General features: G+C 39.0%; 1 protein-coding gene and 1 pseudogene across 4 annotated transcripts in view; one reads left to right on the top strand and one right to left on the bottom strand.

Annotated features, from left to right (window-relative positions):
- Positions 1-23212, top strand: part of LOC308413591 (vomeronasal type-2 receptor 116-like) — a gene marked incomplete at both ends in the record, with an annotated part of 59366 nt that overhangs the window by 15492 nt on the left and 20662 nt on the right. The window contains 2 exons of one of the 3 annotated variants that reach the window (XM_080908649.1): positions 3717-3840; positions 6456-7210. The exons of 1 other annotated variant lie outside the window; for it this stretch is intronic. In XM_080908649.1, the coding sequence (XP_080764775.1) occupies positions 3717-3840; positions 6456-7210 (879 nt within the window). Of the gene's footprint in view, positions 1-3716; positions 3841-6305; positions 7211-23212 lie in introns of those variants that run through there. One more of the 3 variants, XM_080908647.1, reaches the window with a different exon arrangement.
- Positions 20713-21199, bottom strand: LOC308413604 (protein cornichon homolog 1-like; annotated as a pseudogene). Its single transcript has one exon. The product of its transcript is annotated as a protein cornichon homolog 1-like (transcript).

Raw genomic sequence — 23212 nt, 5'->3', positions numbered from 1 at the left:
GTTGATTCTGCCAATCTACGAGTATGGGAGATCTTTCCATCTTCTGAGATCTTTTTCAATTTCCTTCTTCAGAGACATGAAGTCCTTGTCATACAGATCCTTCACTTCATTGGTTAGGGTCACCCCAAGTAATTGTATATTCTTTGTGGCTATTGTGAAGGGTGTCAGGTCCCTAATTCCTTTTTCAGCCTGTTTATCCATTGATTAGAATAAGGAGGCTAATTTGTTTGAGTTAATTTTTTGGAAGTTGTTTGCTAGTTTCAAAAGTACTCTGGTGAATTTTTGGGGGTCAGTTAAGTATACAATCAAATCACCTGCAAATAGTGATGTTTTGATTTCTTCCTTTCCAATGTGAATCACTTTGATTTATTTTTCTTGTCTAATTGCACTGCCAAGAACTTCCAGTGCTATATTGAATAGCTAGGGTAAGAGTGGGCAGCCTTGATTTCAATGGGATTGCTTCAAGTTATATGGCTTCCATTGCTTAGATTCCTTTGCTTTTCACATCTGGTTGTCTGTAATTTTAGGTGATCTTGTTGTCTTTGACTGGAGCCTGTCTCTCATGTGGATCTAAGGGCCCATAGGCTCAGGAAGGAAATTGCTTCTGGGTGTTTGTCTCTTTGAGGTCAGGTAGTGAGTTCTGACTGCAGTGACTCTATTCTGTCTCCATGAGCTCTGGTTGGAAAGCTCCAGCAAGCTTCTCTGCAGGCTCAGTTTTGTGAAGGCAAGCCCTGAGTCTTGATAGCAGTCACTCTCCTGTATCCTTCATTTCTTCATCTATGTTAATTGAGAGTTTTGCTGGAGATAGTTTCCTGGCCTGGCATTTCTTTCTTTTAGGATCTGTATGACACATTCTCAGTATCGTCTAGCTTTCATAGTCTCTGTTGAAGAGTCTAGTGTGATTCTGATAGGTCTGCATTCATGAGTTACTTGTTTCCCTTAATGCTTTTCATAATCCTTATTTGTTTTGTGCATTTGTTGTTCTGACTCTTATGTGAAGGAGAGAATTTGTTTTTGGATAGAATCTATTTGGAGTTCTTTATGCTTCTTTTATGCTTGTGTGCATCTATTTTTTTAGGTTAGTGAAGTTTTCTTCTGTAATTTTCTTGAAGATATTTACTGTCCATTTAGTTGAAAACATTCACTTTCTTCTATACTTATTATCCTCAGTTTTGATCTTCTATTTGTGTTCTGGATTTCCTGGATATCTTGGGTTAGAACCTTTTTGCATCTAGTATTTTCTTTGACTGCTGTATTAATGTTTTCTATGGTATTTTTTGCCCCTGAGATTCTTTCTTCGACCTCCAGGTTTGTTTTGGTGATGGTTCTGTCCATGACTGTTGATATCTTTCCTAGGTTTTCTAACTCTAGGGCTGTCTCACTTTGTGATTTCTTTATTGTTTATATTTCCATTTTTACATCTTGAATGGTTTTGCTCAATTTCTTCACCTGGATGGTTGTTCTTTTCCCTGTATTCTCTGTGGGTTTTGTGTAGTCCTGTATTCCTCTTTCGGTCCTGTGTGAGTGTGTGTGTGTCTGTGTGTGTGTGTGTGTGTGTGTGTGTGTATGTGTGTTCTCTTGCTCTCTTCAAGGGCGTCTAACTGTTTGCCTGTGTATTTCTGAATTTCTTCAAGGGAGTTATTTATGGCCATCTTAAACCCCTCTAAGATCATCATGAGTTGTGATTTTAAATCAGAATATGGATTTCCTGGTGTACTGGGGTATCCAGGACTTGCTGATCGGGGAATAACTGGGTTGTGATGATGCTGTGAGCTTTGATTTCTGTTGCTTAGGTTCTTTGACTTGCCTAACACCATCTATTCACCTCTGGTGTTAACTGGTGTTGCTGATTCTGACAGTGGCTTGTTCCTTCTGTACTCCTGTTTGTCATCACTACTGGAGGACCAGCTCTTTCCCAACAGGTTCTGGGTAAAGAGAGCTGTGGCACAGGGTCAGCTCAGTGCACAAACATTAACTAGAGGAGATCTCTCCCAAAATGCTTTTAGATTCCTGTGTTCTGACGGTTTAAGGCAGGTCCATTAGAGCAGATTTGGTGGTCTTACCTGTGCTCTGAGGTGTAACAGCACTCCTAGGAAGCCAGCTCTCTTCCAGCAAAATCTGGGTACAGAGAACTGTATTACTGTGGCAGCTCGGGGTTCAACTTGAAACCAGAAGGAACCTGTCTCAGAATGCTCCTTCGTTCCTGTGTCCTGAATGTTTGGATGGGTTATTCTTAGGCCAGAAATTTGATCAGAACTGGTCTCTCCTGTGTTTTTACATGTGTTAGCACTCCTGAGAGACCAGATTTATCCTACTTGGGTCTGGGTAAAAAGAGCTGTAGCACAGGTTCAGCTCCAGGTATGGTCAGAAACCAGAAGGATCCTGTCCAGACTGTTCCTCAGGTACTGTGTCCTGAGGTCTCCAGATGGGCCCCTCAGTGCAGAAGTGGTGGTCTTCCTTGTTCTTGAGGTGGGTGGCATTCCTAGAAGACCAGCTTTTCCAAGCATTGTCTGTATACAGAGAACTGTAGCACAGGGTCAGCATTTCCTGTCTTCCAAGCTTACATGCACCACCCTCAGAGCTCATGGTAGAGACACAGAACCACTTGCACGGGGACATAAAACCACTTGCACTTTGAGGGCTTCAGAGTTCTCACTCTCTTCTATACCTATTATCCTTACTTTTGATCTCATTTGTCCTAGATTTCTCAGATGTTTTGTGTTAGAAGCTTTTTACAAGCCCAATACTGGTTCATTCAGAGTTAACAAAACAAAACAAGTGATAAAACATCAAAACAACATGTTGATATGGCGATGTTTCTTTTTTAATAACCCAATGACAGTACTACAATACATGCAGAGAATAGTATTATCCATTATTGTCAGAGTTAAAAGTAAGATAGTTATTTTGGTTCATATTTGTATCTCAGCACTTTAGAGGCAGAGGTGTGAAAATCTCTATCTCTTTCGTACCAGTCTGCCATATATGGGAATCCAAACCATCCATAAGTTATATAAAGACACTACCTGAAAATACATTAATATCAAGTACAAAAATATGCCCATTTTCCTTACAATGACTTAACACAGTCCTTAAAATATTACAGAGTTGACACAAACTTATAGAAAATTATAGATAACAAAAGGAGAACATGTACTCTGATCTTCATTGAGAATATTAATCTACTGATACATCATGATAAAACCCTGTTTCAGCTATATCAAAAATATGGGAAATATTCTTCAAATCATTAATTAATTTTAAAGAACCTTATTTTAATAATAGAACACTACTTACTGGCACTACTGCTCACAGTGAGATGGGCATTCCCATATCAACTACCAATTAAGAGAATGCTTCAAAGTTCTGAGGACAGGTAGTGTTGGATAAGAAAATGTTTCAAAATTCCCTCCGTTGGTCCACAGTACTTAGTGCCACATTGAAAATAATTACCCAAAAAATATCATGTTGCAATTTCTGTAGATTTTGCACACAGCTCACTATCACCTCTTTTTCCTGAGTTAGTAGGTGTTCAGAAACTATTTATCATTATCCAGTTTATTTCCAATATTCATGTGGTCATTAAACAAAGGACAAGGTGAACTGTCCATCAGTTACTGTACATGAAAAAACCTTATTGAACTCAAAATGTGCTAATATAAAACATAAAAGAAATGGCTAAAACTCAATATCCACATGTGTCTAATTTACCTCAGATGCCATCCTCGGTGTGCAGTGCAGATTGTAGTCCTGGATACAAAAGAATCTGGAAGGAGGGAATGGGAGCCTGCTGTTTTCTTTGTAGCCGTTGTAGTGGAAATGAAATTTCTAATGAGACAAGTGAGTGTTTGCTGCTCTGATAAATCCTGCAAATATATATTCCTCTTGTGCTACACTGAAATAATTGAGTATAAAATATACATCTTTTCTAATTTACTAGTTATATAGATACATACATACATACACACACACACACACACACACACACACACACACACACACACACATATATATATATATATATATACATATGTAATTGAGAGAACATTAATGAAATTCTGCCAAAAACATATACAAGCAAACATACCTTGTTTCTTACCCTACATACACGCTGACTCTTTGAATTAATGGAAGATTACATTTTCACAAAGAAATACTTTAGAAAATAAAACTGCTATTTGAGGCAATTATCCACAAGATTTCCCCAATAATTAATCTATTATAAAACTACATATATTTTCTATTTATTCACAATAGATAAAAAAGAATTAATTTAGTGTTATTTCATGAATATCTCTGTCCAACATAACATTATGGAAACATGTACATATAGGAGCCTCTAAAAACGAAAACTATTATAGAGTAACTTAACTAATCATGAGACAGCTAGGTATTAGACCTACGTACTCTGTAAGATTAATACAGAAGAGTAAAGTATTTGCAAATTTATGAGAAACTGCTAAGTATGTTTTATTCAGAGGACTATCTTCAAAGCCAGATGTGATCTGAATCCAGGATATAAAGGGCAAGAGTTGACCCATGATGTAGAATACACAAAGAGAATCATATCAGCATATTACATACCACTCCCATAATTAAAATAATTATTTAGGGTTTACAAAATGCAGAAAGTTTATAATTAACTTTTTATTCATTTTGCCCTTCATTCCATGTAATGAATGAAAGTTCTTAGAAGACATGTCATGCCTGTGCAATGGTTCAACAGTTGAATCATTCCTTGCTAAGGTTTACTATCTAAGCCTTTTCCCAAGGTACATTGAACCAAGCAACCTACTCAGGAGATGTCTTTTGAATTGATGAACTCGATCATATACTATACTCAAAAATAATTTTTTAAAGTACACTGAAATTGTTTTATATGTAAAAACAAATAAGAATTAATAGTTACATTGATGGATTCCACAAAAAATTTCCTAATGTATTTTATTAAATTAATTGCTTACATATGTGGGACGGGTAACACATGTTGGGAACACATAGGAGCAAATAATAGCCCTGTATGTACATTTACATGCACTTGTGAGACACCTGACATGACTGATGTGTCTGAACTCAGGTTCTCTTAGACCAGAATGTTCTACTCATACCTAATCCAACTTATTAGTCTTTTAAACAACTTATCAAATAATAGGTCTCCACAAATGCACTGCTGTAGATAAAAATTCTGAAAACCAACAAAGCACATCAGCATTTCCTGAAATGACATAAATATGAAGTGAAACTACAATCAGTTCATATTGTGGCCATGATCAGGATGACAACTTAGGAATGGGGTACCATTGCTTAAACAAACCATCTGCGTTACCACTCTAGCTGGAGAATTCCTCTGTTCTGTTTCTCATTCTGTTTGTCAATACTGATTTCATCTCTGAGTGCATTCACAGACACTGAGTCCCCTAGGAATGGAGATGAGGCAAGGATGAAAGTGCTCAGCACTCCAAATGAAGAATTGAGTTGAAGGAGAACTTTTTACTACAACGTATCTACACAGGTCTTTTTTCCTCTTCAGTGCTACTGCATCTCATGAACAATAACCAAAATGTTTACTTACTTACTGCCAGATGAGGATATTCTGAGGACTCATTTTTAAATGTTTTTTAATTTTCAAATATTTATATTATATTACCTATATTGTCTACGTTCTTCTAATGAATTATGACAGGAATCATACAAATTTGATAATACAGTTGTTACATTTACATAAAACACAGACACACACACAAGCCCACAGACATGCACCCATATGCACACAAACATACATGCAGCCTACCTGTTCAAGTTAGTGTTTTTTCTATGTCAGGGAGATTGAGCTAGTAAATTCTCTAGGACATATTACAGGTCTTGTCTCTGTAGAAGTCAGAGTCTCAATATGTCACAGGGACAGAAATAATATTGCTCTCAATGATCTCAAGAATCTGTGTAGAGTTTTGTAGTTAGAAATTATACCCAACCTCATTGTAGTTAATGAATATATCTTCTCAGACTTCAATAATCTGCTTGATATGAACTTAGAACCAACACATGCTTCAGAAAACTTTGCATTCTGATAACATAATAAATGATATAACCAACAAATTAAATAGATAAATAACTGCTTGGTTTGATTTTCACTTAAAACCTTATGAACATTAAAAATTTAAAGCAATGCTGTGAAATAATGTCTTTCAAATGTATTCTCATTATCAAAGGCAGCATTGCAAGGCTTCTCTCAACACCCTCACTTGAAATACCTTGCCGATAAAATTCCTAAAGCAGCACTAACCTAACTTTCCTTTGCACATCAGATATGGATCAGTGTGTGAATTGTCCAGAAGGCCACTATGCCAACACACAACACAACAAATGCCTTCAGAAAGATGTGATCTTTCTAAGCTATGAAGACCCCTTGGGGATGGCTCTTGCCTTACTAGCCTTCTGTCTCTCTGCATTCACAGCTCTGGTACTTTGGGTCTTTGTGAAGCACCATGACACTCCTATTGTGAAGGCCAATAACAGAATCCTCAGCTACCTATTGCTGGTGTCACTCATGTTCTGTTTTCTGTGCTCCTTTTTCTTCATTGGCCATCCTAACAGAGTAACCTGTATCTTACAGCAAATCACCTTTGGGATTGTATTCACTGTGGCTGTTTCCACAGTTCTGGCCAAAACAGTAACTGTGATTCTGGCATTCAAAGTCACAGACCCAGGAAGAAGGTTTAGAAACTTTCTGGTATCAGGGACTCCCAACTACATTATTCCCATATGTTCCCTCTTTCAATGTATTCTCTGTACAACCTGGATAGCAGTTTCTCCTCCCTTTGTTGATACTGATGAACACTCTGAACATGGCCACATCATCATTGTGTGCAACAAGGGCTCAGTTACTGCATTCTACTTTGTACTGGGATACTTGGCTTGCCTGGCCTTTGGAAGCTTCACTGTGGCTTTCTTGGCCAAGAATCTGCCTGACACATTCAATGAAGCCAAGTTCTTGACCTTCAGCATGCTAGTGTTCTGCAGTGTCTGGGTCACCTTCCTTCCTGTGTACCATAGCACCAAGGGCAAGGTCATGGTTGCTGTGGAGATCTTCTCCATCTTGGCTTCTAGTGCAGGGATGCTTGGATGCATCTTTGCACCAAAGATCTACATCATTTTAGTGAGACCAGACAGAAATTCTATACAAAAGATCAGGGAGAAATCATATTTCTGAACAAATATTTCAGGAATTCTGTCAAATGTAAAGTTGGTACGTACCCACCAAATATTGGGATACAGTGCATGTATCTAGTTTACCATACCTCTCACTGGTTCCTCTGGTGATGTCTGGAAATATCATATCTGCTCATCTTGTGTGCACTGTCCATAAACTCTTACACTACTTCACGTGTTTAGTGTCTTCTGGGAGATCTAAAATTCTAAAATTATTTTTTTACAACTCTATTTAAAGAAGGGAGATACATGAACAGATTTTTAAAAGCATTTGTCAATACTTTTAGAGATTTGATAACATGCATTGAAATCCCACTAGTTAGCATAAGCATAAAGTACATGTAGAACAGAATGTAACATGAAAACAGTCAGAGTCTTCATGGTGTGTATAGATTAAACATAATGATCCTTGAATACCAAAAGTTGCCACAGTGCTATTTTCCTAGTTCTTGTGCTATTCATAATTTAAGGTCTAGTTGAACCACACTCTGAGCGGGTGCTATACACTTACTTTTTTTCCTAAGAAGGGCTGAGGCTTTCACTATTTGGCCTTTGTTATTCTTGAGCTTAATATGGCCTGATTTCAGTGGCTAGTATCCAATTATCAGTGACTGCATATTACATCTGTTCTTTTGTGCCTGGGTTATCTCACTCAAGATGATATTCTCTAGATGCATTCATTTTCCTAGGAATTTCATAAAGTCATTATTTTTAATAGCTGTGTAGTACTCTATTATGTAAATATACCACAATCTCTGTATCTATTCATCTATTGAAGGACATCTTGGTTCTTTTGTGGATCAAAATAGAAAATCCAGTAATGAATCCTCATACATACAGTCACTTGTTTTTTGACAAAGGACCTAAAAATATACAACGGAAAAAGTACAGCCTCTTTAACAAATTTTGTTGGCTCAGCTTGCAAACAGCATGCACAAGAGTGAAAATAGACCCTTTCCTATCTCCTTGTACAAAGCCCAAATGCAAGTGGATCAAAGATCTCCACTTAAAACCAACTACACTGAAACTATTTGAAGAGAAAGTGGGGAAAACCTTAGAACACATAGGCACAGGGGAAATTTTCATGAACCAATGGCTTGTTCTCTAAGAACACGGATCAAGAAATTGGACTTAATGAGATTGCAATTTCTCAAATTATTATTACACTTTTAGTCATCATGTTGCTTTCATGGAGATTTTCTCTCCTAGTAATTTACATAAAAGGTGATATAGCTGTTAAATCTATGAGCTCTTACAGAAAGTAGTTTCCAGGACTGACCTGGCTTATCATAAAAACCATCTCTCAAATCAATCAATAAATCAGATAAACTAAAGAATCAACAAAGATGAAATCAGAACACATTCACTGGCTTCCAGTAGGAGTACATACATGACAAAATACTGTCTGGTTTATCAGCTGCTCTTCAAGATATTGGCCCATTGTCTAAAGAGGAAAGATTCTTTTTCTGCTCCCACATACTAACATATTATATCTAACTATGGACAGAAGCTGGGACACCTACAGCCGAATTAGGGAATAATTAGTAGAAGGTAAGGTGACCCTGGGGGGGGACCTGCTGTCTCAACTAACCTCGACAGCCAAGAGTTCTCAGACACTGAGACAGCCAGGTAGCATGTACCAGCTGATATGAGGCCCCTGATCATATGCAGCATGGGACTTCCTCATTGGGCTTCAGTGAGAGCAGACACACCTAATCTCCTAGAGACTTGATCCCCAAGAGATTGGGAAAGTCTGAGGTTTGGAGAGAAGAGATGTCCTCTTGGAGATGGGAGAGGAAGTAAGGATTGAGGTAGGGGATGTGAAAGAGTCAGGCCATAAACCATTAGGGGAATAACAACTGGAGTATAAAAAATACATTAAAGAATAATAAAATAAAATGAGCTTGTAGATAATTCAACCTGCTATTATACTGTAGTTCTGGATAGGATTGGTAAAACATCTGATATTTGACAAATCCAGATTTTTCTCATAGACTGCCCTCAGTGTGCCCAGCCAGTAGCACAGATTTATTCCATTGTGAACTTGCACTGAGAGCAAGCCTGAGGAACTGGCTCTGCAACCACTCCTTCAACACCCAGAGATAGCCCAGTACCCTGAGCTCAGAACTCACACAATCACAGAGAAAGCTCAATTCCCAGATGAGAAAATACACTCAGGATCACTGGACTTCTGACACACTCCGCATCACAGTTGAGGCCTCAACATATTTACCAACACTCAGCATATCTGGGACCCCCACAGGATCCATGGAAACACAAACCCTCACACAGCCAGAGGTATGAGTCCCTTCTAACTTCCTGAGAAAACCTAGAGCTCCGGCTTCCCACCCACTCTTACAATACTCAGAGAAAGCTTTACTCTCAGGAGATCAGATAAAATAGAATCTCAGGAACTTCTTTACACCAGAATTTTGGGATCGGAGAGACAGCTTGACTCCCAGGAACTATAACACACAGATCTCAGAATCACGGGATAGAAGAATCACAGTTTTAGAGACAGATGCACTCTGAGTAGATCTGATAACACCAGGATCACAAAGGGGTCAGGTTCCTGTCAGAGACAGTAAGGCTCGATAAACCAGATATAACCTGATGTGAGAGGCATGCACAAAAACCTAAGCAACAGAAACAATGGCTACTTAGCATAATCAGAACCCAGTTCTCAGCTACAGCAAGACCTGGATACCACATCATACCACAAAAGTCAAGATTCAGGTTTATATTCACGTCTCAGGATAATGACAGAGGACTTTAATAAGGATATAAATAATTCTGTTAAAGAAATAAAACGCAGGTAAATACATTTACAGGTCAAAGCTCTTAAAGAGGAAACACAAAAATCTCTAAATAAATTACAAGAAAACACAACCAAACAGTTATCGGAATTGAACAAAACTATTCAGGTTATAAAATTAGCAATAGAAACAAAGAAATCACCAAGGGAGACAACCCTGGAGATTGAAAACCGAGGAAAGAGATCAGAAGTCATAGATTCAAACATCAACAAGAGAATACAAGAGATAAAAGGGAGCATCTCAGGTGCAGAAGACACCACAGAAAACATGGACACAACAGTCAGAGAAAATGCAGGTTGCAAACAGCTTTTTTAATCTCTGGACTGTCTGGTGTCCTTTGGAAACTTCTGCTTTATTGGGCAGCCAAGCATTGGAACACAGATGAGGTCACTAAGTGCTGGGTCACTGAAGTTTCTGCCTCCCAGTGTAACAAGAGGGCATTTCCATGGAAATAATGGATCAGAAAATAACTGATGGCCTTGGATGAACTCACAATTACCCAGAAATCGCTCAAACAACCAAAGAAAAACAAAACAAACAAACAAACAAAAATTAGGCGTCTCCCTTTTCCCTGAACGAGTGTAAAAACCCATCAAGTTCTCCCAGTTCATCAGACACTGTACCTTTTACCAGAACCCAGAAACCAAAAGGAACTTAGTGCTTTTCTCCAAGTCTGCAGTTCATTCAAGTGCATTTCCCAGAGACCCTGGATCAGGTTGGTCAGCCCACCTTTCGATTATCCAGAAACAAAGGCGATTTGGGCCAGTTATCTCCTTATGTGCCTCCCTGTTACTCTTGAATTTTACACGAAAAACAAACTCATATGTTTCGGTCCAAATTTAAAGTAACCGTTTATTAAATATTAAGTACTGACCAAGAGATGGATCTGGGTCAGAAAAATCCTGGGAATTTCCAGGTAGAATAACCCGAGGTCCCCTGTTACAGGGATTTAGGCTATAATTAATTCAGCCACCGAACTTTCCCATAAGTGCGTGTTGCCACAAAGAACTTCAATTCCCCGCATTCCTGGAAATTACCTTGTTGCTGGGCAGGTGATGCTTACAAGTTAATTTGAGAACAACTCAGAAAAGATCGGATTACATTACATAACCAACCTTGCATTGACAGCTTTGGGGTGGGGGTGCCTAATGAGTGAAGTAAAGGGAGTGCAACCAAGCTCTGGTTTCCCCAACTTAGTGAGCTCAGGGTCACTGTTCACTAAGGGGAGGAGCAGGCTGCTGAGTGGCCTGAGCTGAGGGGGTGGGTTCTTCTCAGTGCTGGATGGGAAGACTGACTGTAGGCTACTGAAAGTCAGGCCCAAGTGCTACCGAAATGCAAACCTCTGTGTAACTCAAAAAGGTCTAGTACAGTACTGGAAGACCGGACCAGGAATCACTTTGATCAGGAGATAGTTAGCAACACCAAGTAGAACTTAGATGAGGAAGGAACGCCTCCTAAACTCTCCACAGATAAGCCATATGTCAGCCAGACCTGTTAGAGTTTAGGCTGCTAGGATACACATATTTGTTCAGTAGGACTGTCCAGAAAGTGTGCTCCAAATCATAAGAAACGAGACTGCTCTGATCTACAAACACCCACTAGGCCCTTCCTCATATCAAAGAACCAGCCTCAAACATCAGCAAGCTTATAATTTAAATTCAATGGCTAAGCATATTGGCCTTTGAATCTATTGGCTAGCAAGCATGTGACAGGCCATGGGACCAAAGGGTCAGGTGACTATCAGTCAGTTCATTCTGGTGTTTTTCAAGAATGTTCCTGCTTCTTCCAAGAACTGTGGGTGAGAACGACACTAGGCTTAGCTTTGACCTAAGCCAGGAGGTGTAAGGCTGGTGAAAGCCCCTAGGGTCCTTTAATGTAAGAATATTCATTTTCTGTGTTTTTATGTATGTAGGTAATTTTCTCTGGCTGGGTTTTTAGTTCACACACTGTATAGGGCTGTGTTTGTTGTTCCTTAGTTTTCTTTATGTTGTTTGTTTTGTTTCTGCTGCAGCTTTTAATATTCCTGTTGTTGTTCTGTATCCTTGGTGTTTTATTATTATGTGGTAAGGGGATTTTCTTTTATGGTCAAATATATTTGATATTTTGTATGCGTCTTGTACCTTGATAGACATTTTCTTCATTAGGTTAGGAACATTTTTGTTTATGATATTGTTGAAATGTTTCAGGACCTTTGAGCTGATATTCTTCTTTCCTCTATTCCTGTAATTCATGTTTTTTTGTTTTGTTTTTTGTTTTGATATTTGGTTTCATCTTCATATAATGTCTCAGAGTTTCTGGATGTTTTGTGCCAGTATAAATTTGTATATTTAACATTTTCTTTGACTAATCCATTTTCCTGTTTTAACTTCAAGGCCTGAAGTTCCAATTGGCATCTCTACTCAGTGGGTGAACCTTGCCTCTGTTGTTTCTCCTGAACTCCTTCAGATTCTGCTTTATCAATTCTGTTTCCATTTTTAGTTCTTCAGCACTTTTGTGCGGTTCATTCAACAGTTTGTTTGGTTTTCCTTGGCTTTAGTTTAGTGATTTATTGTTTTCCTGCAATTGTTTGATTATGTTTTCCTGGATTTCTTTAGGGGATATATTCAAGTCCTCTGTAAGGACCTCTATCATCTCCATATAGTTAGTTTAAGGATGTCAGTCTTGTGCTTTCAGCTATTTTTGAATCCTTAGGACCTGCTGTGATAGGATAGCTTGGCTCTGTTGGTGACCTATTTCCCTGTGCTGTTGTCTAGGCATCCGAGTTGATTATAGGTGTAGGTGCTGATTTCTGGCTTGTGCTTGTTTGGGTGAGAGTTTTTTTCCTCTGTTTATATTTGCTGTCTGGGTTTCAGAGACTGTGTTGGCTGAATGTTGCCACTTTTATAGACCTACCTTGCTGTTGTGATTGCTGGTGTTGAAGAGTGGGAGAAAAAAAGTCCATGGAGAGATAATCTTAGCAATCCACAGAAGGCACAGACAAAAAATGAAGCTGACTCTCTTGTTCTCTAGTCAGTACTAGGAACCGCAGAACTGTAGGGAGCCTTTCATTTTTTAATTAATTAATTTATTATATATAACTACACTGTAGTTTTCTTCAGACAGACCACAACAGGGCATCATATCTTATTACTGATGGCTGTGGGCCACCATGTGGTTGATCTCAGGACCTGTGGAAGAACTGTCAGTGCTCTTAACCGCTGAGCCATCTCTTTAGGAAAGCTTTCAATCTGTTGGGTCAGTTGCCCTCATGCCATAGAGCTCCAGGTGGTCTTCAGTCTGTGGTTGTCCAGTTGCCCTTTGTACAGAGGAGCTTCTGGGATGCCTTCAAGCTGTGATGTCTTCAGGGGTGCAGACAAGCTGGCATCATTTCTCAGTTGCCCTCTGTGCAGTAGATCTCCTAGGATGCCTCAGGCTGTGGTGTCTGATGCCCATGAGTATAGTGGAGCTCCTGGGATTCCTCAGGATGAGGTATCTTCAGAAGAGCTGACTAGATAGCAGTCTGTACCAGCAGAAGGGCCCAGGAAGAAGGGGAGTGGTATTCGGAGATTTTAGGGGGGTGGGTGTGATGGGTTCTGAATCCACTAGGCTCCCAGGGACAGCTGTGGTACGTCAGAGTTTTGAAATATTTGAGTGTTTTAAGGAAATCTCTCCAATCAGAATATCCCTCTACCCACCATACATTATCTACTCCGGGCATAAGAAAGAACTGAGGTGCATGAGGTGAGTGATGGTCTGTGAATTCTTTGACTTTGATTTTTAACTATAATCCTGTGGTTTTTGTTGTTGTTGTTAAAGGACTATTGTATTTATAGGCCTACCTTTGTGTCTCCTTTTATCAGTGATGTTGTATACAACATGTTGTTTTACTAACTACAACTTAATTATAGTATTGTTTCTCTGGAAAAAAAAAAAAACGATAGACCTTTACCTATTTCTGTTCTTTGAAAGTTTGCAGTATTGTGTTATTAGTTTTTTCAGTTTTGGTTGGTTCGGGCACTTTCTACAGAGAAAGTTTTAATTTATTCTTCTTGATTATAAAGGCTTTACTGTTCTTTGTTCTTGGGACATCTATGTTTTTCAGTCACCACAGCCTTCAATGTTTCTGTTTTTGCTTTTGAAGTCGTTGATATGCTCAACACGTTGGTTTGATTCTTTAAAAAAACATTTTTAAACATATTTTGTCTCTTTGTCCTAATTAGCTTCAATTGTCAACATTTTGTCTGAGGGAGCCTCAATTGAAGGTGTATCCCCATCATAATGAATGGTTGCTGTGTTTGTGAGAACTTGTGTTGACTGGTGATGGGTGTGGAAAGACTGTTCTACTGAGGTTGGAAATATCTCTAAGTGGTCCTGGTCTTGATTATACAGATTCCTGAGCATGAGGCAGTTCCCAAAGCAGAGAGAAACCCAGATAACAATGTCTACCCATGGTTTTGGTTCCTTCATTTTGTAGCTTGAATTTCTGTCCTAAGCTCCCAAAGTGATGAACTGTGATCTGATGGAAATTGTCCATACGAACCCATTTATTGCAGGAGCTGTTTATGGTTAGAGGTTCTAATCACAACAGCAGAGATTCAATTAGGACAAAATGTAGCTGAACAGTGATCTTGTTCCCGGGTAGATGTGGAAAGCAGGACTTTAGATGGTCAAAGACAAGTTGGACATGCAGCTTACTTGGCTGTTCTTCATGACATGGATAGTTGGAGAGTTGATAATAATGGAGGTAGAGTACTTCAAGGCCAAATTATTTCTGCTTAAATACACTCCAGCAAAAATTAAGCTGGAAGAAATCTGGTTGATATTTTTGCCCCAATTTTTCTTATTGTGCTCATGCCCTGAAATACTGGGTGAGTCAGAATTTGGAGGAAGTGAGCTGATTCCATACAGTGACTATTCAGGGTATTTGGTGTTTATTACAAGGGGCACATTTACAAGTACAGTGAAAAAAGCAACTAGTGGTGCAAAAGTATAACCAAAGTCTGTGGTTGATGGAGAAATACAGCACTATTAGTCTCCATGGCAGTCAAGGGATGAAACAGGCAGTTTCCAAGGTGGTTCTAACCATTAAAGAGAAGGACTTTCCTCTCCATTGGAAGCCTAAGAAGGTTCACAACTGGTCACCCTCTCCTGATAACACATTACCAATTATAATGAGTATGCAATGACCAGAGTCCCAGGAAGCAACTAAATATGCAACCTGCTGCAAATGTGGCCCAAGCATATCATCATCCATCACAACTTAACCGAACTTGGCAGGACCACTTATGTTGTACTTGTTCTGGAAAGAAGAAAGATGACATATGTAATGCCATGAACTCTTAGTGTGTGGATTAGTGGCACACCTATTCCAGCCGTCTATGTTTGACAGAGTCAGAGTTGCACTAAGGAAACTGTGAGTTCCCTGCATGAAACTGTGAGGTTGAAGCCTGAGTTGCATGTTGAGAACACCAGGTGTTGATCTGTCTAAGCGATGAGACATCAGCCATGGACAGCTGTGTGTAGGGATGGAAGTAACCAAAGAGGAAGGTTTCAGAGATGAAGGAGTCCATCCATGTCCTTTGAACGTGAAGCTGCTAGAGTATGAGACAGATCTACAGGGTTTGGTGTTGGTCCTGCTGGGGTTCCGTCTCGTGATGGTTCAATATTCTCTCGCTATGAGACAGATCTACAGGGTTTGGTGTTGGTCCTGCTGGGGTTCCGTCTCGTGATGGTTCAATATTCTCTCGCTTTGTACCCAGTCCTTTCACTGGAATAGAAATGAGTATTCTGTGCCACTGTATGTTCGAAAGATCTAAATTGATTTCTGATTGTACAAGATGTGTCAGGCAAGAGACTGCCGTGAGTGTCAGTAGAGACTTAGGACATTTGAACAGGGTACAAGCTGTTGCAGAGCATGGGAATCACTGAAGTTAGACTACAGCATTTTCATCACAGGATGACCATGAACTCATGGTGACCAGAGTCAGAATGCAGTCAACTGAATGAAAATCTCCCTGTCTGGGATGATGGCTTTGAACACTCATCTGTCTTTAATGGCTCTTTGCGAAGAGCATAGTGAAGCTCCTGTAAGAGGAGACTTTCTAGATGAAATTCCTCTTTCAGGATAGGATTGGAGAGTCCACAGATCCATTTCCTAGTCTTTGTGTCTCCTGGTTTGTAGTTGAAATTGATCAGTCAGCTTCTCTCTCCTGCTCTCACCACTGTAGATTCCGTCCCTGACCAAATGTGATAGTGTAGAAGCCATTGCTATCCAGCTCTACACGATTTTCATATCCTACTGTTGTATAGTTTTAATTTGGTTGTTTTTGTTTTTGAAGAAACGGTTTCTCTGTGAAACCCTGGATGTCCGATAAGTAGGTGTGTAGACTAGAATGGACCCAAATTTATAGATCCACCAGTCTGCCTCTTTTGAGCAGGGATTATATATGGATCAAAATGCCTGGGTTTGTTCTTTTATGGGCCTGGAACATGTGTTTTTGCATATAACACATATGTGCTGTTGATTTTGCACTTCACCCACATCTTGAATCATGAGATTTGCCACAGAGTATTATTCTAATTCCCAGGATGATATTCATAATGACTGAACCATCGAATTTATTTGATATTAAGAGTGATACATTCTTCCTATGTGTTGTGTTTGTTTTGAGGTTTTTGAAGGACTGTAAGTGAATATGCACCTCTGTGCGCCTTGTCATCACAGTAGTCAAAAGACAGCCTGGGAACTCCCAGACCTGGAGTAATGAATAGTTGTGAGTTCCTATGGTAAGTACTGGCAACTGAGTCCTGATGTATCGAACACCACAAGAGCTATGAAGCCGTGAAGCATCTCCCCTGCACTGTGTTGTTTCTTCAAGATCAGCATTTACATAGGTGATGTTCACATTTATTCACAGTAACTTTAATCATATATTGATATTGCCATAAGATCTTATTAATGTTACAATTTAAACTGGGGAATTTCAGGTTCTGGAAATATAAATACAGAACAAAAGAGAATGTTTATTTTTTATAGAAAATTCAACAAATCCACTGAGGTCCTTTCTTCTTTGTTTTGTTAGTTTGTTTGATTTTGGATTGATTTTTGCAGCAGGTACAGGGTCATAATAGGTTCCGCTGGGTTTTCTGGAACTTGACTAATAGTCAGGCTGGCACCCAAGTCAGTGAGACGCACCTGCTTCTACCTGGTCAGTGTTGACATTAGAAGAGTAAGCAAATGCGCCCAGCTTTCTCATAGGTTTCGGAATTGTTTAGACAGATTCTCGGTAGTGTTAATATCTTTGCTTCTCTGTCTTTCTCTTTCTGTCTGTCTCTGTCTCTCTGTCTCTGTCTCTGTTTGTCTAACAATCTCTTAATTGGCATTTCTTTTGCTAGGCTGTATGATATTCAAAGGGCACAGCAATGTCAGGAGGACATGGTAATTTGCTTTTGTTCTAAAATGATTTGATGATTATGGCAGAATTTCTCTGTCCTGGGGTAAGTGTGGGAATCATCAGAATTCTATGAATGTTTGTCAGTGAAGTATTCATTACAGTGTTACCACTATCACGCTTTCTGTTGTACACATGTGTGGGATGTTCTAGGATGCATTGACCTATGATGATGTTCACATAGACTTCACTCAGGAAGAATGGTCCTTGCTGGATCCATCTCAGAAGGGACAATACGAAGATGTGATGCTGGAGATCTACCAGAACCTTGGAACTATAGGTAAAACTAATATTTTTTTTTGAATTTTAAGATAAGGTGGGGGAACAACTGTTTTTTGTTATTATTGTTGTTGATTTGCTTTTTTTTTTGTTTATTGATTTCTTTCTCCAATCTTGAATAAGAATGTAGAAGAATGAGTTGAATAAAGCTGGTAAAATTCCAGGGTTTCCTGAAGATAGTGGATTATTGACTAATTTTCCATATTATATATTTTAGGCTTCTATTGGGAAGTCCCCAATATTAAAGAACAGTGTCAAAGTGATAGAAATCATGGCAGGTAATTCTTTGTGAAACCTAATTCAAATGTGCTTCTGAAGTAAATTTAATACATTCTAAAAGATTTAAAGATCAGCAACATTTAAATATTCACAGCTTTAGGTGTTTTGATGACTACTAAATTCTCAGGAAGCCATGGACCTCGATGTCAGGTAGCTGATTTGTGCTTTCAAGGCATTCCTCCATGACAGTATTGAACAGAAGTAACTATTTGAATCATATGACCTTTAGAACTACACTGCAGAATGGCCTTTTCAATCACCTTCATACCACTCAGATATTGCAGAATGTATACACACTGAATAGGTGATATGTGTATGTCCAAAACCTTCTTTTTAATAAGGAAATAGTCCACAGTAAAGCTGCTGCTGCTCATACACTTGTCTAAAATTGCTAAGGTCAGTGAGAGGGGAAGTTTATGAGAGTGAAGAATGTTGTTGGCGAGAAACCTTAATCCCAACAGTTCATGTCTGAGGAACAAAATCAAACTGTGTGAATACAAGGTGGAAACCCTTTATTTCTTAATTTTTAATAGGTATATCATGGACAAATGGACAGATCATGGAAACAGAAACTGAACAAGGACACTGTAAAACTAGCAGAGACATTGAAACAACTAGAATTAATAGATATCTATAGAACATATCATCCTAAAGTAAAAAAAATACACCTTCTTCTCAGCACCCCATGGCACCTTCTCAAAAATTGACCACATAGTTGGAAGCAGAACGAACCTCAATCGATACAAGAAGATTGAAATACTCCCATTCATCCACTCAGATCACCATGGTCTAAGGATGGTGTTTAACAACAACAAAGACAACAAAATCCTACATACACATGGAAACTAAACAATGCACTGTTAAATGATAGCAGGGTCAAAGAAGAAATAAAGAAAGAAATTAAGGATTTTCAAGAATTTATTGAAAATGAAAACACATAATACCCAAACCTATGGGATGCAATGAAAGCAGTAATAAGAGAAAAACTCATAGCCCTGAGTGTTTCCAAAAAGAAACTGGAGAGAGCATACATCAGCAACTTGACAGCACAGTTAAAAGCTCTAGAACAAAATGAAGCAGATACACCCAAGAGGAGTAGACGGCAAGAAATAATCAAACTTAGGGCAGAAATAGACCAAATAGAAAAAAAAAAAAGAACCATCGGAAGAATCAACAAAACCAAGAGCTGGTTCTTTGAGAAAATCAACAAGATTGATAAACCCCTAGCAAGACTAACTAGAGGGCATAGAGAGAGTATACAAATTAACAAAATCAGAAAGGAAAGTGGAGACATAACAACTGAAATTGAGGACATTCAGGAAATCATCAGATCTGACTTCAAAAGCCTATATTCCACACAGTTAGAAAATCTGGAGGAAATGGATGAATTCCTAGACAGATACAAGATCCTAAAGTTAAACCAGGACCAGGTAAATTATCTAAATAATCCCATAACACCTAAAGATATAGAAGAAGTCATAAAAAGCCTCCCAACCAAAAAAGCCCAGGTCCAGACGGGTTCAGTGCAGAATTTTATCAGACATTTATTGTGGATATAACACCAATATCCTCCAAATTATTCCACAAGATAGAATCAGATGGAATACTACCTAACTCATTTTTTGAGGCTACAATACCCTCATTCCTAAACCACACAAAGACCCAACAAGGAAAGAGAACTTCAGACCAATCTCACTTATGAACATTGATGCAAAAATACTCAACAAAATCCTTGCAAAATGAATCCAAGAACACATCAAAACTATCATTCACCATGACCAAGTAGGCTTCATCCCTGGGATGCAGGGATGGTTTTTTTTTTTTTTTTTCTTTTTCTTTTTCTTTTTTTTTTTTTTTCTCGGTTCAAAGTTTTATTGTGCTGCACTGAAGGAACAGCGGGGCGGTTACACATTCTCTCACTCACTTCTGAAAATCTAAAGTACTTGCAAATTCTTAATACCTCGAACACTGGATTAGGACAGTAAGCATTAATAACCAATTTCTTGGTAAATAATGTCTTACAAATAAAAACCCATTTAAATAGCTTTAAATGCATTCTTTACAGGTAATTCAGCATGTGTATATCACTTAGGCTTAAGAATTGAAGCAAGCATATTACTCTGATGGAACGAGGAGACGACTCTCATGCAATACACGGGGGTGGTCAGTCAGCAGGGACCGAGCCCCTCTTCCTGTTGTGTCCATACAAAATCATCTACAGTGTAAGTGGGAAACCTACCATGTTTCCCACGGGTCAGATATATACTTCAGTTCACCAGAAGCACCTCAAATCTACAGCTAATTTATATTTAGATGGCATTTCAATAAAACCAAAATGAGCCCAACAAGTCCTCTAAACAAAGCTTCCAACTGAGGGCGGTCAGTAATTAATGCAATCACTCGGAGAGTTATGGCTGTTCCTTAAGAGTGCAAGTTCAACCTGTCAACACCAGAGGTAATCATTTTATATTAATTTATACGTAATTCCATTGAAATTCTTTATCCAAGTAGAACATATGAAAACAGTCTTTCCACAAGCAAAAAAAAAATGTGGAAACATTTAAAAAATAAGAAGTCATTTTTTAAAGTAACTGATCAGATTCCATAGGTTACTCTTGGAAACAGGACCTTGCTGGATAGAATCCCTTCATTGGTGGCGTTTTGCATGCACTTAACTGGACCGATTCTTCTGCGTTGTTCTAAGAGCTCACCAGAACATAGATCATGCCATATAGGTAGTAAAAAAATGCTAGGAGGTAAAAAGCTAGTCTGCACCATCCTTCCTTCTGACAGTAGGCTAGAATGTCTGCATTTATGATAGTCTTTGGGGCATAGAGGCCAGGACCGCTCATCACTGGTCTACTCATGTATCTCTTAATATGGTATGCCAAAAGAGGCATGTTGAGGCCCAGTGTAAGCCACTCTGCTGCACAGAGAAACAAGACACAGAAGAAAGCATGGATGAGGTACTCTGGAAGCACAAGAGGATTCAGGGTATTACACTGGTCTATAGGGTTCTTGTAATCAGTCTTCAGCTCATCAAATGCTATGATGTGCCAGATGGCGAAGAAGATGAGCGCGGCGGTTAGCAGCAGTGCCAGCATATAGCAGAAGGCCGGGGAGGAGCTGCCAGGCGGGCCGGGGCCAGCTGAGAAAGGCGGCACATGGCCCTCTGGGTAAAACCATTCACTTCCCCCAGCCTCAGCCTCCACCACCGCGGAGGCCTCCTCCCGGCACGCCTGCGCCGCAGGGATGGTTTAATATAATCCATCAATATAATCCACCATATAAACAAACTCAAAGAACAAAATCACATGGTCATCTCACTAGATGCTGAGAAAGCATTTGACAAAATTCAACACCCTTCATGTTCAAAGTCCTGGAAAGAACAGAAATCTAATGTCCATACCTAAACATAAAAGCAATATACAGCAAGGCAACAGCCAACATCAAACATAACAGTGGGAATCTTGAATTAATCCCACTAAAATCAGGGACTCAACTAGGCTGCGCACTCTCCCCCTACCTATTCAACATAGTACTGCAAGTCCTGGATGGAGCAATTAGACAGCAAAAGGAGATCAAGGTGATACAAATCAGAAAGGAAGAAATAAAAACATCACTCTTTGCAGATGACATGATAGTGTACTTGAGTGATCCCAAAAATTCCACCAGAGAACTCCTACAGCTGATAAACAAGTTCAGCAAAGTGGCTGGATACAAAATTAACTCAAACAAATCAGTAGCCTTCCTATATTCAAACGACAAACATGTGGAGAAAGAAATTAGGGAAAAGTTCCCCTTCACAATAGTCACAATAACTATGAAATACCTTGGTGTGATTCTAACTAAGCAAGTGAAGGACCTGTATGACAAGAACTTCAAACCTCTAAAGAAGGAAATCGAGGAAGATCTCAGAAAATGGAAAGATCTCCCATGCTCATGGATTGGAAGGATCAACATTTTAAAAATGGCCACCCTACCAAAAGCAATCTACAGATTCAATGCAATCCCCATCAAAATTCCAACCCAGTTCTTCATTGAGTTGGAAAGATCAATGTGCAATTTCATCTATAATAACAAAAGACCCAGAATAGTGAAATCCATCCTCAACAACAAGAAAACATCTGTGAGACTCACTATCCCTGACCTCAAGATTTATTACAAGGCAATTGTGCTGAAAACTTCATGGTACTGGTACAGAAATAGGCACGTGGATCAAAGGAATAGAATAGAAGATCCAGAAATGAGCCCTCACGTATATGGTCACCTGATTTTTGACAAAGGAGCTATTTATTCAATGTTTATTCAGTGGAAAAAGGACAGCCTATTCAACAAATGGTGCTGGTCCAACTGGCACTCAGCACGCAAAAAAATAAAAATAGACCCTTTCTTATCTCCTTGACAAAGCTCAAGTGTACGTGGATCAATGATCTCCACATTAAACCAGATACACTGAAACTGTTAGATGAGAAACTCGGTTAAACCTTAGAACACATAGGCACAGGAGAAAATTTTCTGAACAAAACAGCAATGGCTCATGCTCTAAGTTCAAAGATTAACAAATGGGACTTAATGAGATTGCAAAGTTTCTGTAAGGCTAAAGACATTGTCAAGAAAACAAAACTGCAGCCAACAGAATGGGAAAAGATCTTTACCAATTCCACATCAGATAGAGGCCTAATATCTAAGGTATACAAAGAACTCAACAAGCTAGACACCAGAGAATCAAACAGCCCTATTAAAAATGGGGTACAGAGCTAAACAAAACGTTCTCAATTGAGGAATATGGAATGGCTGAGAAGCATCTAAAGATGTGCTCAACATCCTTAGCCATCAGGGAAATGCAAATCAAAACAACCCTGATATTCCACCTCACACCAGTCAGATTGGCCAAGATTCAAATCTCAGATGACAGCAGATGCTGACGAAGCTGCGGAGAAAGAGGAACACTTCTCCACTGTTGGTGGTGTTGTAAACTGATACAACCACTCTGGAAATCAGTTTGGCAATTCTTCAGAACATTGGACATAGTACTACCTGAAGATCCAGCTATTCCACTTGAGGGCAGATACCCCAGAGACACTCCAATATACAACAAAGATGTATGCACGAAAATGTTCATAGCAGCTCTATTTATAATAATCAGAAGCTGGAAAGAACCCAGATGTCCTTCAGTAGATGAATGGATACAAAACT

Source organism: Micromys minutus, assembly GCF_963924665.1.
Source record: "Micromys minutus genome assembly, chromosome: 32".
NCBI lineage: Eukaryota > Metazoa > Chordata > Mammalia > Rodentia > Muridae > Micromys > Micromys minutus.
Note: the sequence above shows the minus strand (reverse complement) of the source record. Positions and strands in the feature narration are given on the sequence as shown.